At 44.3% G+C, this 15,866-nt stretch overlaps 1 protein-coding gene across 2 annotated transcripts; it reads left to right on the top strand.

The window, feature by feature from the left end:
• The first annotated feature begins 2,397 nt into the window (after positions 1-2,397).
• On the top strand, positions 2,398-15,602 carry CLBA1 (clathrin binding box of aftiphilin containing 1). Of its 2 annotated transcripts, none has more exons than XM_045016930.1 (6): positions 2,398-2,512; positions 3,987-4,680; positions 8,861-9,009; positions 10,716-10,845; positions 11,796-11,906; positions 13,657-15,602. In XM_045016930.1, the coding sequence occupies exons 2-6, from the start codon at positions 4,240-4,242 to the stop codon at positions 13,822-13,824; spliced, it is 999 nt and encodes a 332-aa protein (XP_044872865.1). In that variant the 5' UTR covers positions 2,398-2,512; positions 3,987-4,239; the 3' UTR covers positions 13,825-15,602. The 2 variants fall into 2 exon arrangements, with proteins under 2 accessions (XP_044872865.1, XP_044872864.1); XM_045016929.1 differs by lacking the exon at positions 2,398-2,512 and adding an exon at positions 2,713-2,920.
• The last annotated feature ends 264 nt before the right edge of the window (positions 15,603-15,866 follow it).

Here is a 15,866-nt window from a genome sequence, read left to right as displayed (position 1 = left end):
GAGGTTGGATAGGCATGAGGTCCCAGGGGGCCTGTCAGGGGGCTGGAGTGTGGATGGGGTCGGGGCAGTCAGGGGACTGGGAGCAGGGGGATTTGATAGGGGGTGGGGTCCTAGGAGGCGGTTAGGAGCAGGGGTCCCAGGAGGGGGCAGTCAGGGGACAAAGAGCAGGGGGGGTTGGATAGGTTGGGGATTCTGAGGGGGGCAGTCAGGGGGCGGGAAGTGGGAGGGGGCAGATAGGGGGCAGGGGCCAGGCTGTTTGGGGAGGCACAGCCTTCCCTACCCAGCCCTCCATCCAGTTTTGCAACCCCAATGTGGCCCTCAGGTCAAAAAGTTGCCCACCCCTGCCCTAGTCCCTGCTCCAGAAAACCTCTCTCCTCCCATTTACAACTGTCCCAGGCTGGCTGGGACTGCCAGAGATTTTTAAACCCGGCCCAGAGGGCAGTGAGCTACACCCAGAGGCCTAAAGAAAGACTGAGCAGGGATTTGTTTGTGTGCTTGTTTCAAATTTGTGTTCCTGCCAATAGAGTGGGAGAGCAGAGGCTGCCAGCAGCTGCAGCCTTCGGCTGAGTGCCTCTGTCCTGCTCCCTGCATCAGCTCCTGTGCACTCAAATGCTAGAGAGAAAGTAAGTGAGGCAGGATTCTCAGTCCCAGCTGGCTCTGCACAGCAGCAGGATCAACAAGCACAGTGGAAGACTCAGCTCTCCAGTCCCAATGCTGCAATAAGAAATTGAGGAGCCAAAGAAAGTGGGTCAAACAAAAAGGGGGGAATGGGGACAAAACTGGGGAGGGGTTAATAGAAAGCCACACAGTGAGAGACAGCAGCATTGCCAACTTGCAAGATTTTATCCCAAGTCTCACAGTGTTGGTGTGGTTATTTTTAAAGCTCCAGCTCCTGGAATCTTGTGATTATGTGTGCATTTCAGCTGGGTTAAATATATATATATATATTTCTAGCCCTCCTGGTTGTGAAGAAAAGCTGGAAAACATGAATAAAAAGAACCCAACATTTACTACTTTTTGAAATTCCATTATTTTAAAGCCAATCTCACAAGTTTGTGACCTGACTCATGAGATTGGGGTTGGCAATAGTGAGCCAGAAAGATAATGGCACATAAAGGCCCAGGAAGAGGGAGGAGAGAATAGGATATTCTCCAGAGAAACTGGAGAAAATGGGTGCTATCAGTTGGAGAAACCCCACATACTCTCATGGGAAAGGCCACTAGAGAGATACAAAGACCTATGCCCGCCCCCAAACAGGGGGAGATGTTGGGGGGAGAGAGAAGATGCTTGACATCTTCTCCTTAAGATAATTCCCACTCCAAGACATTGAGAGGTAGGGAGAAGCAGGGTTTAAATTCAGCTGGAGCTCTGGAGCCAAGCTCCAGTAAATATTCTCAAACCTTGACTCCAGCCTGATGCTGTTGTGGTTCTCAACTGGGGGGCTGTGGCTCTCTGGGGGTCCACAAGCTGATTTCAGGGGGTCCACAAGGCCCTGCACGCCCTATGGAGAAGCCTGTTAGGAGAGGGATTTGTGTGGATGGAGGGTTGCTGGGGCCTTTACAGTGTTAGCTATGGATGCCTGAGCCACTCCCAAACCTGCCAAATTAGGATATTCATATGAAAACCATCCTAAAATTCACCAACACACCCACAACCATCTAGCAGCCTAGCATCCCCCAGGCCCCCAGCTTGTCAGCATTGTCCCTGACAACATTTTGACAATACTGACACCACCACCTGCTCAATCTCCACTTTTGGGATAATTGATGCGGGCTTGAGGAGCAACTTCTGTGAACTTTGTGGTGAGGAGGCAGAATCAGGGCAGGTGACGTTGACATGGCAACATCTGCTGCAGCTAAACGGACATGAGGGCACGTGAGATGCAGGCAGAACTTTCAGATGGCTTGAGTCTAGGGACGAGACAAGTTCACCAATCCACCGGCTGAAAACCGGCAATGACTTCCCTGCCAATGCACCGGGAAAGCCATGGCCAGAGGAGAGAGGAGGGTGGTGGCACCTGGCCCAGCACATGATGCAAGCAGCCTAGGTGTGGGAGAGGGGCTGCCCCTGGTGTCCCTATGAGCCTTTCCCGCAGTTTGTTAGGGGCTGGTTGGGGCAGCAGTGCCGGCAAATCTTGTCCCCTGCCTGGGTAGCAAGGGGGTGCCAGGGGCAGGCCTAGGCCAGGGGCGGGCACTCTAGGCCTGGCTGAGCTGGGCCTGCCCAGGAGCCTGTGGGACTAAGAGCTTTGATCTAGCAATTCCCCAGGGAGGCAGAGCCAAGCCTCCTCTACAGCCAGCGAGGCCCCGCCCCCGCCGTGTAGCCACGCCCCTAGCGACGGTAGGTGCCACCCCCTGACGGTGACCTCACTCCCGGGCTGTGCTCCCCCCGCCCGCCTCTCCTCCGCGCCCTCCGGCCCCGCCCCCAGGCCGGCCGGTGCTGGCTCGCGCCGGGACTCACTCTCCCCTCAGTCGCGGTGGCCATTGGCCGGGCCCGGCCGTGCGCGGCGATGCGGGTAAGGCTGCCCCTCCCCCCGCGGCGGTGACAGGCGGGGTCCGGCCCGCTCCCCTCAGCCCCTGCGCTCCCTGCGGGGCGGGGCCAGCACCCGGCATCCCTCCATCCCTCCCGCTCCCCCGGCCCCTTCGCGGGTTGGGCAGCGCGGGCGGGGCAGGGACCCGACGGCCCGTGGGGGGCCCCGGCCGTGGGAGCCCCGAGCCGACCCGACCCGGCCTCAGCGGCGCTAACTGCGGCTGCCCGGAGCGCGCCGGGCCCGCCCCCTTGCCGAGCTCCCCACCTGGTCCCGGGGCCGGCGCTTCAGCCGGCCGGGCGCGGGGGCTGCCCGCTGGACACGGCGCAGAGCCGGGCCCGAGCCCGGGCCCGCCCGCCAGCTCCCCAGGCGCGTCCCATCGCCTCCACGGGACAGGTGGGGAAACTGAGGCACGGACAGGCGTGTTGCCGGGCACAGTGACACGGCTCTGGCTTCCCGCCCCTCTGCCATTGAACACACGGGGAATAAAGGAGGGCGCAGGCCCGAGCGAGCAGCCCTTTATAGGGCACTTTCTGCCGGAGTCAGGGGGTTATTCCTGTTGGGGTGAGCAAGAGGCTGATGCATTGGACAGATGCTAATGATGTGCTCTCGGGCACAAGACAACGGACAGGCAACTACGGAGAAAAGGGACTAGCAGAAAAGCCTTACACGCACTACAGTCCTGAATTTCACCACTCAGCTTATTTCCCTGCATTTTGATTATCACTTGAAATATACCTGACCAAACTTGTTGCCACAGTACCACAGAGCATGCAAGACAGCTTATGGTTTTTGTCAATACTGATACCATCAATTTTTGTGGATCACTACTACCTAGTCTCACTGTCAAGTTTCTGAGTAAGCTTTAGTATCAAGACTAGCATAGACTGAGCACCAACAAAGTTGTGTTGTGGGAACAAGCTTTCAAATATTATTTCACTTTAGAGTTCTTTATCATTTGAATTTGCATGTTTTAAAGATTTTAAAATTAAAATCAGAGCTTTCAAACATTAAATACCCACGCTATGAAATTCAACCTTGCACTCCTTTAGAAGTCAGAGTGACCTCTAAGCAATTTAAAAAAGTAATTAAAGGTACTATACCTCCCCTAGAGTCCTACTGCCAATGTTTGTAATTTTACAATCCAGTCTCTCACATGCACACCCCTTTAAAAAAAAAATCTTTCAAACTATTGCTCTGGGAAGGACAGATACAAAAGGCAAAACAGACTCCAGGGGACATGGGGAAACTGATTAGGCACAAAGTATTATTAAATGTGAAATAAACAAACCTCAGATAGAGACATCGATTTTAAAATGATCTAAGGTTCTGTTTTCAACAGTATAATATTGTAATGTTTTTGTTTAAACATGAACATTTTTTCTTGCTTTATCGGTTCTCTTTTCTTAGCTTTACACAGGCATTATCACAGATGTCTTTATTTACAATCCTTCCTTTGCAGACTGAAATCCGTGGTGGAACGAGAGTCAGACTGAATAACACACACAATGTTGATGACTCGGGGAGAGAGTGAAGGACATACTGTTCTTTAGCATCATTATTACACACTATTTAAGACAAAATGAAGATCTTTATTCTGCTTTGGAAACATTAGAATTTAAGCATCTGAACTACATTTTCATTACATTTTACTAGTGATCCCACTAACACGGCTGCTACTCTGAAACCTGTCATATTATTGCAGTAACACAGAAATGCAGGACCAGCAATTGGTGGAAAATCCTAGCACCATAGAAGCATTAAGCTGGACGTCTTTGAAAGACCTTACGACCAAAGTGAGCGGTATGTCTCTCAGTCAGAATAATGAGGGAATTGACGAACGTAACATAAATGAAAGCAGAACTAAGGAAGATACAGTGGAACTTGAAATGATGCATCAGAGCCTCCCCTGGGGGAATGGTAGAGGAAGAAATTGTGAAGGGTTTTCTGAGAGCATTCACTGTATATCAGAATCCAACAGTTCATGGGGTGATTTTGAAAGTGCTCCTGAAGTTTTGGTGAATTCAGCAGAAACAAAAACTTCTAAAACTGGCATGGAGTTATATGGAGAACATTGCAACACTTCTCATGGGCATCACTGCTCCAAACCATCTGTACACAATGGGAGGGAAGCTAGTGCTAGTTCTCAGGATAAGGTATGTAGTGCTAGTAAGTCAAAGACTCTGCTAAAAGTTTAATTGTTGTGCTACAGTTTCTTTGGGGTACTAGAAAGCACTTTCTGCAAACTGTACTTTGGGAGGATACGGTGTTAGGAGGAGGATAATGTAACCGAATGCAAAGCTGATGATGAAATGTGATTCTTTTTCATGAAATACTGTAGATTAGTATTTAATGTTTTTATTGCTATAATGCTTAGAGGCCGTAATCAGATTGTGTTGTGCTAGGCATCATATCAACAAAGTAAGCTACTGTACATGCTTCAGGGGAGGGACTTATCTAAAAGACAACAGCTAGAATATGTGGGAGAGGGGGACAGGGTTACAAACATTTTATATATTTTAAAGCAGAGAGATTAGTAGTATGCATAATTCTTAGCCAATAATATCAGTAACTACAACTCACCACCTACCCACATGTTATCAGATGGTAGTTTTCTGAATGTGCTATGCCAGAAGTGAGTTTTGAGAAGGGATTGAGTGGGGTGGTGACTTTATGGATTTTGACTGGGAATTTTATCCAGGAGCAAGAGGTAGCTTGGGAGAAAGCACAAAAGGTGCTTGTGGGAGAAGACTGAGGCTGGAATCATTGGCAGACAAAGGTGGGAGTTGCCTTGTGATAAGACACTGGGATGTATAGAGGGAGGCTCTAAATTGTGGAGGGTTCTGAAAATTAAGACAAGAAGTCTGGGTGTGGTGGGACAGAAGAGAGGGGAGCATATGGAGAGATAAATACACATTACTAGTTACTCCTGGCCAAAACAGGCCATACCAAGTCACTGGATTTCTCTCTAAAAAGAGACATTTAAATCTTTTCTGCTACCAACATCCTGCTTTAATCTGTATGCTTAACCAAGGCAAAGAGATGTATCTGATACCTCATAGTTGAGTGGCACACCCCACTTTGAGTTGTGTGTTCAGTTTCAGGGCAGAGAGACAGTGATGGGCTATTGAGAATTCCCCTTGTATATATAATGTATATGAAAACAGCGTAATTTATCCCTCCTGTGGTATAGTGCTTGCCTACAACTGTAAGCTCTTTGGGGCAGTGACTACATTTTGTGTGTGGAACATACCCAGCACATTGTCACTGCTGCCAATAATAAATAGTAATGATTTGAGACAGAGCCCTTAGGCCTCAGGATACAAGCCAAACAGCAGCTTCCTGGGCCTATGAAGAGACTTCCTGCCTGCCCCTCCCCCCATGTTATTACCTAATTGTCAGTTATGACATTTTATACCTTCTTCTGAAAGATCTCCTATTGGCCAGTCAGACAGGATAGAAAAACCATTGGGCTAGTCCAGGGGTTCTCAAACTGGATCTTGGGACCCCTCAGGGGATCATGAGGTTATAACATGGGGGGGCTGCAAGCTGTCAGCCTCCACCCCAAACTCCGCTTTTCCTCCAGCATTTATAATGGTGTTAAATATATAAAAGTGTTTTTAATTTATAAGGGGTGGGGGGGAGGCACTCAGAGGCTTGCTATGTGAAAAAGGGTCACCAGTACAAAAGTTTGAGAACCACTGGGCTAGTCTGATATGGTAATTCCTCTGTACCTAGCCTTAACAAAGTAACAGATCTGAACTCGGACGTGCATTAGGCGTTAGTTATAATTATGACAAAGCCACAAGATGTGGGAAAATAGGCTGGAGTTGAGTGTTAGAAATAATGTAACGAAGCAGATGAGACAACTATACATAGAGAGCTTCACATCCAGGAAAAAGATAAATAAATGTATTTGTACTAACTTACCTTTATCTGATTATACTGTTGACTGGTGGGCCAGCTCACTGGCTAGTACGCTGAAGAAAGCTCCCAACAGTGACATAATTTCAGCATTTTCTTTAACAAAAAGAGTTCAGTATCAACTCAACACATCTTTCATAGACGATCATTCCTTCATGAAAGTCAGGACCTGCTGCCTGGCCTTTCCTAAAGCCTCTCCCCTGTAAGGCCTCTAATCCCTGCAGCTGTCCCCTACCAGCCCATCCACCTGATTGATACATAGCCCCTCCCCAGTCTTTCCAGACCTACTGTCTCCTCCTCTGACTGAGCAGGCTCCCTCTTACAGGAGGTGCTTTGTCACATGACACTTGGTCAGCCATAGCCTTAAAACAGCGTGCTGTTACACACGAACAATTTCTCCAGCCACATGTGTGTCTTATATAGACGGTTTGGACACCCCAACAATAACCCTTCAGGAAAGTGAGCTCATCTGGGCCTATATGTTAGCAATAAATCACCCTTCTGACAGTATCAGGAGTTTGTGGGCAACCTAGGACTAGGGTGACCAGACAGCAAATGTGAAAAATCAGGATGGGGTGGAGGGTAATAGGAGCAGGGCCGGTGCAACCATTTAGGCGACTTAGGCGGTCGCCTAGGGCGCTAGGATTTGGGGGGCGCCAGGATTTGGGGGGCGCCATTTTCTTTGGCAGCGACCGTGGCGGCCGGATCTTCGGCTGCCCCGGTTGCTGCTGGCATTTAGGTGGAGGGAGCTAGGGCAGGGGAGCACGGGGAGGGCCGCCTGCAGCAAGTAAGGGGGGGGCACGCAGGGGAACTCCCCACCCCAGCTCACTCCTGGCCCGCCTCCTCCCTGAGCATGCTGTCGCTGCTTCACTTCTCCCACCTCCCAGGCTTGTGGCGCCTAAGCGGAGAGGGGGAGCGGGTGTGCCTCAGGGCGGGAGCGCGAGGGGGAGGGGAGGGCGCAAGGTGGAAGTTTGGCCTAGGACGCGAAACATCCTTGCACTGGCCCTGAATAGGAGCCTATATAAGAAGACAGCCCAAAAATCAGGACTGTCCCTATAAAATCGGGACATCTGGTCACCCTACCTAGGACTCAACACCATTCCTGAGACTTTCTAGGCAGTCCAGGCTCATCCCCTACATAACCCTTCCACCAGCTCCACTGAGAGGAACTGAGCATGTCCTGTCTGACCAAGACTAATCTCCTGCTCTATCACTATCAAATAATGTAGAGGAAAAAAAAAAAAAGCTGCCAGAGTTTACATTCCTGGTTTCCAAGGTGTCACTATTCAGTATCCTACACAACTGTGGCTAAGATGCCAACTCCTTCACACCCCATCATGGAATGCAGTAAAGAATGATACAAGATGCTCCTCTGCTCTACCTTCTGCACACAGAGGTGGTTTAAAAGGACACAACTAAATAGTTTAGTCCCAAAATTAGACCAGCTTGGAGAATGTTATAATTTGGTAACAAACCAGCTGTAGATTTAAAGTATTTGAATTTAAAAAACATTAAATGGATAGTGTCAAGTAAGAGTTCATATTTTGAAAAGTCCCTGGACTAGCATTTACTTACACTTAAAACTGCATTTTTTTTTTTACGTTTTCAGTTTTGCATTTTACTCATCTTAGACAATGAAAACGGATTAGAGAGTTTCACTTTCTGGTTCTCATGAAACTACAGAGTTTGGATGGCAAACACACTAAAGGAATATTGCTATCCAAACAGACTTTTCAAAAATCATTAAAATAATTCTATCGTTCTGGGCAAAAATGGAATTAAAAGGTCAAAATCAAAACTTTGGAGCAGATAGACTGAGCATTTCTAGAACAGGGCTTGATTCTGCATATCCTTAATCATGTGAGCAGTCCACACTCCTGCAAGTAATCCTATTAATTGCACTGGGACTCTTTGCATGAGTAAGAGTTGTTCATGTGGATAAGGACCTGATCCTCCAAATCCTCAGTCATTATTGTCATAGGAGGAACAAATGTGTAAGTTCTCTCTTCTGGCTCTACACCAGCAATTAAAGAAAAACACCATTTCATGGTGCACACACAAGGAAGTAAACAGCGATACATTTCAGCTTTATTGGATATCCTGTAAACTGTGTGCATAGAGTTAACTATTGACTTCTTATATAATGTGAATATACTGGACCTCATTTAATTGAATGTATAAACATGATGTATTCCTAGCTACATCTGTCATATACTCTGAGCCCGATCCTTTATTCAAGCAATACACTCGTAGATTTTAGTGCATTGTGTGCCGCTACTAATGGGCTTTGCATCAGGCTTAATGTCAATGGAAAAAAACTCCCATTGACTTCAGTAAGCTTTGGATCAAGTCCTGTATGAACTGCACGATTGGCCTTATGAGGTGTGTAATAAAAAACTCTGCTTTTTCTAGGCCAATCTCAGCTATGAGGATATTTTTAAGTTGAGTTTTCCAGAAGTCATTGTACCACAGTCCACAGAGAGCATAAGAAGCTTAGATCAAGTTCTTGACACAGATAATGAAGACATTGGGATTCCTGAATTTACGAAGAGACAGCTTTGGTAATGAGTTTATATAAACATTCAAACACCCGGCAATAATACTGTTAATTTTTCTGAAAGAAGAAATGGGGGGAGGGGAGAATGAATTTACTTGTTTCAATTTAAAATAAGCAATTTCAATTTAATCAGTACATTAATCTTATCAGATTATTGGGTTCAGAAAGGAAATGGGGTTGTTTTTCTAGTCCCTGAAAAGCATAACAGTCCACCTGTCAGTGGTATTAATTCTTTTTGTAGAATTCTTACTGCTTGTGGTAGCACTTCAGATTATGAAATTCCTGGAATGCGGGACACCAACAGACAGTGCGTTCTTTCTGGTGTCAGCCTTCCTTCCCTTTCCTGCATTTCTGTGTTGTTTCTCTTTCATCAAGAGTAGCAACCCAGGTCCTTCTTTCCCAATCACTGGTACTTTTCTGACAACAGCCTCCCACTTCTCCCAGGAGTTACTGCTCCTCCTGTTAAGCTACATGCTCTCCCTAATCAGTGGTGCAGCTGGTTTCCTTCCTGGAGATCATGAAGTTAACAGCAGTTGAAATGGGTAACTTGGCTGTTAAGTCTGCTGGAATGCTGATCGACTTGTTACCCGTGTTTGAAGGATTACTGCTTCTGCACTAGTAGCTGTCCTGGTTTCTGCACACATCTAGAACATTGTAACTAAAAAGTAGGCTTGGTTATTTGTACTGTATAGTAGTGAAGGTCCAAGGATTAACACATGCAATAAAATAAGTGTTTTTATTTAGTTTTCCCTCAGTAAACTCCTCACATGCACACCAGTCTGATCAGGTAGCTTACTGCTGGGAAAGGAGAGAGAGAGAGAGAGATTGTTATTTTTAATTCTTTGAAGGCACACCAATATCATGGTGCTGTGTAACATACAAGGAACCTAGATATTCTACGTGACAAACTACCCATGACAGATGTTAGCCACCTTGCTTAATGCACTACTGGAAAGCGCACACAGTGTGGTGATGAACATGGCATAAGAACCTGAATAGAGTAAGTAGTTAGGCTTCTGCAATTTGACATCCTGATTTAGATGCCTAATTCTTTTCCTCTGTGTTTCCCTGGAGCTGGGCCTTTGCTTTAAATACTGTTTGAGCATCACAGAGAAGGAAATCACACCTACCCCAATGAGACCAAATATGAAAGGTAACCCACATGAATATCAGGCTGGCTCAATGCAGCCCGAAAGCCGAAATAAGGAAGAGGGTTGAGAGACACAGACTAACCAAACTGTAGGTTAGCTGCTTTTGAAGAGAAATAAATAGAGCTCTGCTTTGTACCTGCTTGCTCTCCACAACATGAATTGGACATCACCACCTCTGGATCATAATTTTTCTAATGCATATTTCCTGTCTACTTCTACTCATTCTGGAGATATGTGGGCATGTAAAGCTCTCTCAGACATGCTCTTACTGTATGGCTATTTATTTGATAAAAAAAAGCATGCACAATTTTTTTGCAATTGCTTATGTCATTGAGATCATGCATCCTTGTTAGCAAGTTGGATTGATAACTTGGACAAATAATTCTAAGAAAGTCCATTTCCATAGTAGGTGGTTCAGGGTGTACCCCTGTACAGTTGTCTCCAGGGAGGTTGCATTAGAATTGAAAATTAGATCATGGCTTTATATGAGGCTCAAGATCATTGATTTTGTTTAGAAATTTTCTATGAACTACAATTTCAAGTTGCATTTCTTTTCTAGCATTGACCCTGGAAACCTCTGGAGAACTCTTAGAGACCCCGATAGCACCACAGGTTTAAGATGTCCCTGGAATAAATCCCATTGCCAGGAAAACTTCTTATCTGCTCTTGGAATAGATGTAAATCAAAAGGTAATTTAAAAAAATATGTTTGTCTAGAACACCACTGTAAGTGTTTGATTTAAAACTTGTATTCATTTAAGTCATCCACGCAGAAAAAAAACAGGTCTCAGTCACACAGCTACACTAGGAAGTGTATTTTGGTGGATCGCAAATGCTAATGTCTTCAACTGGGCCTTTTTGATGATGAAAGGGCTTGTCTACACAGGGAGTTATTCCTGATTAATTCCTTGTGTGGACACACTTATTCCAGACTAATGGAGTAAATCAGGAATAGTTGTTCCCACTTAGGCCTGGTCTACACGGGGGGGGGGGGGGGGAGAGAAATCGATCTAAGATACGCAACTTCAGCTACGAGAATAGCGTAGTTGAAGTCGACATCTTAGATCGACTTACTTCGCGTCCTCACAGTACGGGATCGATGGCCGCCGCTCCCCCGTCAACTCCGCTTCCGCCTCTCGCCCTGGTGGAGTTCCGGAGTCGACGGGGAGCACGTTCGGGGATCGATGTATCACGTCTAGCAGGTTTTCTCACATTATACTATACAAGAGCATCCCTAGTAGGGGGTGGTACCGCTTTAGTGATACTGGTACAGTTAAAATGGAACAACTTTCTCATGTACACACGGCCTAACCCAAACGAAGAGTAGTCTCCAAGCAACTTTTTAGACCACAATCAAGCTGTGTGATTCAAGTGGACAGAATCTTGCCCCAGCACAGAACTGCACTGAAGTCAATGAGAAGTAGATGGCAGCAGGGTATACACATTACAGATCTGAGTATAGGCCAAGGGTTTAGATTGCAACTTCCAAAAATAAAGTTAAACACCTATTTGCTTATTAGGTCTGAGAGGGGGACCTTTTTTCAAGAGGGCCAAAGCCCATTCCTGAATAAAACAGTTCTGACATTCATGGACACTTAATATTATGAAGAGTGTTTTAAATGATGCTCCTCGTTTATTAGGACTTCTCAGGGGACAGCAAAGATGGTTTGGAGGAGACAAACATTAAAATAAATGAAGACTTAGAAGATGGATTCAATATTAGTAACTGCAAAGCACTAATTCAAACCAAGGTAAGAGTTGTTCTGAGGCAAGTACATCAGAGAGATACAGGTTTCATATTTTACATGTCCCTGGGTGCTGTTCAGACAGAGTTGTCAGGATTTCTCCTCCCCCGCTGGTGTTTTAACATACTTTCTAGTGGGACCTGGCAGTTCTTCAGCCAAATTTTGCTTTTTCAAATGCTCCTGGAAGTCATGCACTAAGTACTGTGGATGCACCAAGTGCAAAGTGATGTAAGATTGGGAGAGTTAGAACTTCAGGTCATGTGTTATTTAAGGAACTTGAGTTGCATGATTAGTATGGACTCTGGGCTAAGATGGTAGCAAACATGTAAGATTGATTGATGACACTTTGATGACTGAGGAGGTCCAGTCACCATACAACAGGATTAATGTGATGAAGGCATGAATGAAAAGATAGCAACACTGACTCAACTCACTCCTACAGAACAGTGAGGGAGGAAGGGAACAAGAATGGAGGAGGCAATTGTGTCCAACTGGTATTTCAGGTATTCAGATTGAATCAGAGGTTAGGCTCCTTCAGCGGAGGGAAAGAATAGAGGTGGTGAGAAATAAACAAAAACTACTCTCAACAAGAGACTCAATAGCAACCTGTTTGGAATAAAGCAAAATAGAACTACCATAAGAGTGGGGGGGGGTTCGGGAGCAAAGGCTAGTACTAGGATTTAGCCCATTTGTGTTAGGCTAAGAGAGATGTAACTGGGAATACTTGAAGAGTTAAAGCTAGTTTAATCAGGTCATTACTTACCCATTGAAAAAACAACATTTTCTGGGGTCTGTGTACTTTGCCCTTAAATTTAGTCTCTATTTCAAGTCAGCATTTCTACGCGCTAGGGGGCAGTTGTTAGGTTGTTAGTGAGCCTTGCAAATTCCATCCGTTTTCTGTTAAAGGAATTTAGTTCATTTTGAAGGAAAACTTCACATTTAGAAATAAATGTTGCAAAACTGCATTCTTGTTCATTACTCTAAAAGGAAAGGCCCTTTTTTTTTTAAAAAATAAATAAGCCGTAGTAACGTTTAGATGAGCCTGTCAAACAAAAGTTCCTTTTCTCTTTATTTTCTCCTCAACTGTCTTATTGCTGTGGTAGTGCAAAGTGCGCGCGCACACACACACTGGTTTTTAGTCCACTTCAAGCTGAATATTGAACTGTGTTCAGTTTTGGACACCTCAGTACCTAAAAGATATAAACAGGAGGGAGTTCAGAGAAGAGAAACAGGTGGGACAGAGAAAGTGGTAGGATTGATTCATGAAGGTATAAACTGCAGCTATTTTGTTATTTGGTAAGGGTGGGGAGATCTTTCTGGCTACACACCTTTAACATTTGTAAGAGGCAGGTTTTTTGTGGGAGGAGTGAATCAAGAGGTAAAAATCAACATGATGGGATGAAATTAAAGAGGAACATGTAGGCTGAACAGGAAAATCTTATTTAACAAGGTCTAATGGACTTTAGAATAGCTTCTCAGGAGAAACAGGAAGTCCCAGAGCTAGATATTGCAAACTAGAATACACGTTAGGCAGGGTCTTGTAGCGAACAATCCTGTATTTACTTAGGGATGGGCTAGATGCACTAATAGGCTCTTTTCCATTTCTGTTCCTGATTGCAAACATTTCCATTTGGTAACCCTATTTTGTCAGGAAGACTAATAATTTCTCACTCTGTTTGAAAATGTAAACGGTTTTAATTCCTTCACTAGTTAATTGCAGAAAACTATTAAACTTTTTTTTTCTCATTTGACTCAGCTGGCTGTATCACCAGATTCCAGACATGGTCATTTCTTTAGTTATAACCTGTTTTTGAAGAGAACACCATCAAATGGAAATATGCAATTTAAAACAGTCCCAGGAAAGAAGAGGATTTTCAGTACACACAGTCTAAAAATGAAAATTTTCAATAGTGATGTTTGCTAAAGCAAACGTACCTATCTTTCCTTCATTTAAAGGTTACCTTCATTTTGTTACCGAAGACTGGAGATGTTTTTGTGAAGGAAAAAAAGAATCTTATATAATAGTTGTATGTTGCACCTAAAGCAATTCTCTTACTAAAAGGTACTTATTCTATTTAGTTTTAGATTCTAGTTTTGTCCTAGTAAATTTTGGTGGCAGTCATGAAGTCATATCTTGTATGGTAATCCAGCTAGAATCAAGCGTTACATTTAAAGGCATTTGGTCGTCGCTCTGTGACCTTTTAAACAACTGTTCCCTTTTGGGTCTAAATGGATCTTTTTAATTCTAACTCCCTCCTCCCCCCAAAAATCTGAACACATCTTTGGTGTGTTGTCAGGTGTGCCTTGGTGTTACCATCTCTTTTCCTTGACTTGGTTTGGACCATCCTTGGGTCTGGTACTGTGTGTTGCTGCTGATCCCTTACTCCAAGGAGTCCCTCTCCACCTCCACCACACACACTATAACTTTCACATCATTTTCTGTTTATAACCATGGCTCTGTACAGTTTTACCTCCGTTGCTGAATGGCATTTTTACTGAGGGGCGTTCTAACACAGTTTAACCAGCTAGCCTGGATGGAGTCAGTGTTATAATCAGGTTCAGAAACTATTCTAGGATCAGTCTCTGCTTGTAACAGAATGTCTTTTGAATGTGGTTGTAACATGACTTTAGAAACATTCAGCCCCCAACCATTTTAAACTGTGCATAGTCATCATGGTTGTAAAACTGTTAGAAGCTAGTTGTGCAGACAAGGCCTTATACTGTGCAGTGCTGTAGGCTACTATTTTAAGACTGTAGTATGAAATTTAATGACTAACTAGTTTGCCCACTGTCCTGCATGTGGAAGTCTCATAGTACCAAGTCAGATACACTTCATAGTTAATATCAGCCATAGAAGCTATGGCTCGCTCATGACAAACATTCATCTTCACTTGGTGTATAAGTTACATTACTTGTTAGCAAGAACTTTATATGCAGGTTATATCGATATTTTTGTTATGTTGTCCCTTACGAATGTGAAAACTTTGTATGATTGTTTTTATTCTAACAAGCCAGATAAGCCTCTGTGACTTTATGAAGATAACTTTACAGCATTATAACAAGAGGTTTTGTACATGTTAAAGTATATTGTATATAGTCGAATTGTAAAGGCATGTGACAGAGAAACTAGATATCTGAAATTAAATGTTTTAAATGTTAATTTAAATACTAAAATAATTCATTCTTTTTGTGTTAGGACCTGTATTTAAATGAGATTCTCACTAAGGCCTTGCCAAGACTTATGCACATTCTTAACTTTAAGAACATGCGTAGTCTGTGCTTAAAATGAAGTGCATAGGTATTGGCAGAATCGAGGCCTAAATCGGTGTAAACTACATTCAGCAGTAAAATCAGAGCTGAATTATACATTTACTAGCTGTAGTAACTTTCCGGTTACCTCAGTGCTATTAATTTAGGAAAAAGTGTTTGCATAATGCCTACTCAGTTAATGGCAACAGTTTAACTTAACCATTAGTCTTTTATTTGACTAGGTGCCATTTAACAGGGCCCAGGAATCTAGGGCTCTGATCCTACAATGACTTCTGCGTGGCTAGACCCAAAGCTTTATATGGGTGTAGGATCAGGGCTGAAGGTCTTAGAACTTTAAAGAAATGCTGAGCTTCCGAAACCTTCTTATAGTAAACAGTTGGCAAGAGCTAACAAGTCTGCACTGATTTTTGTAATGTTGTATTTAATAAAATGTTCCAGATACAGATTTCTGCTGCATGTATTTTTTCATCTCTTTTGAAATGGAAATGCAATCATTGCATTAAAGTGCTGATTCAATAAGGTGCTTATATACCCATGTGCAACTTTAACTATTGGTTTCACATCCTCAAGAATCTTGCCATATTGGGGTCCACATCTATAGGATTTTTATTTTGCTAGTCTAACCAGTTTTAGTTGAAAACATACTAGACACCATTTCAAGATTAGCTTGTAAAAATCTCTGTCCAAGGAAATGAG

The sequence above is a fragment of the Mauremys mutica genome, chromosome 4 (assembly GCF_020497125.1).
Source record: "Mauremys mutica isolate MM-2020 ecotype Southern chromosome 4, ASM2049712v1, whole genome shotgun sequence".
Taxonomy (NCBI): Eukaryota; Metazoa; Chordata; order Testudines; family Geoemydidae; genus Mauremys; species Mauremys mutica.
The sequence above is the reverse complement of the archived record's forward strand: the minus strand, read 5'-3'. Positions and strand labels throughout refer to the sequence as shown.

Excerpts from the sequence above, each read along its gene's own strand:
- CLBA1 (XM_045016930.1), top strand. The coding sequence starts at position 4,240 with ATGCAGGACCAGCAATTGGTGGAAAATCCTAGCACCATAGAAGCATTA. Across the intron at positions 4,681-8,860 it reads GTGCTAGTTCTCAGGATAAG|GCCAATCTCAGCTATGAGGA; the intron begins GTATGTAGTGCT and ends TGCTTTTTCTAG. Across the intron at positions 11,907-13,656 it reads AAGCACTAATTCAAACCAAG|CTGGCTGTATCACCAGATTC; the intron begins GTAAGAGTTGTT and ends CATTTGACTCAG.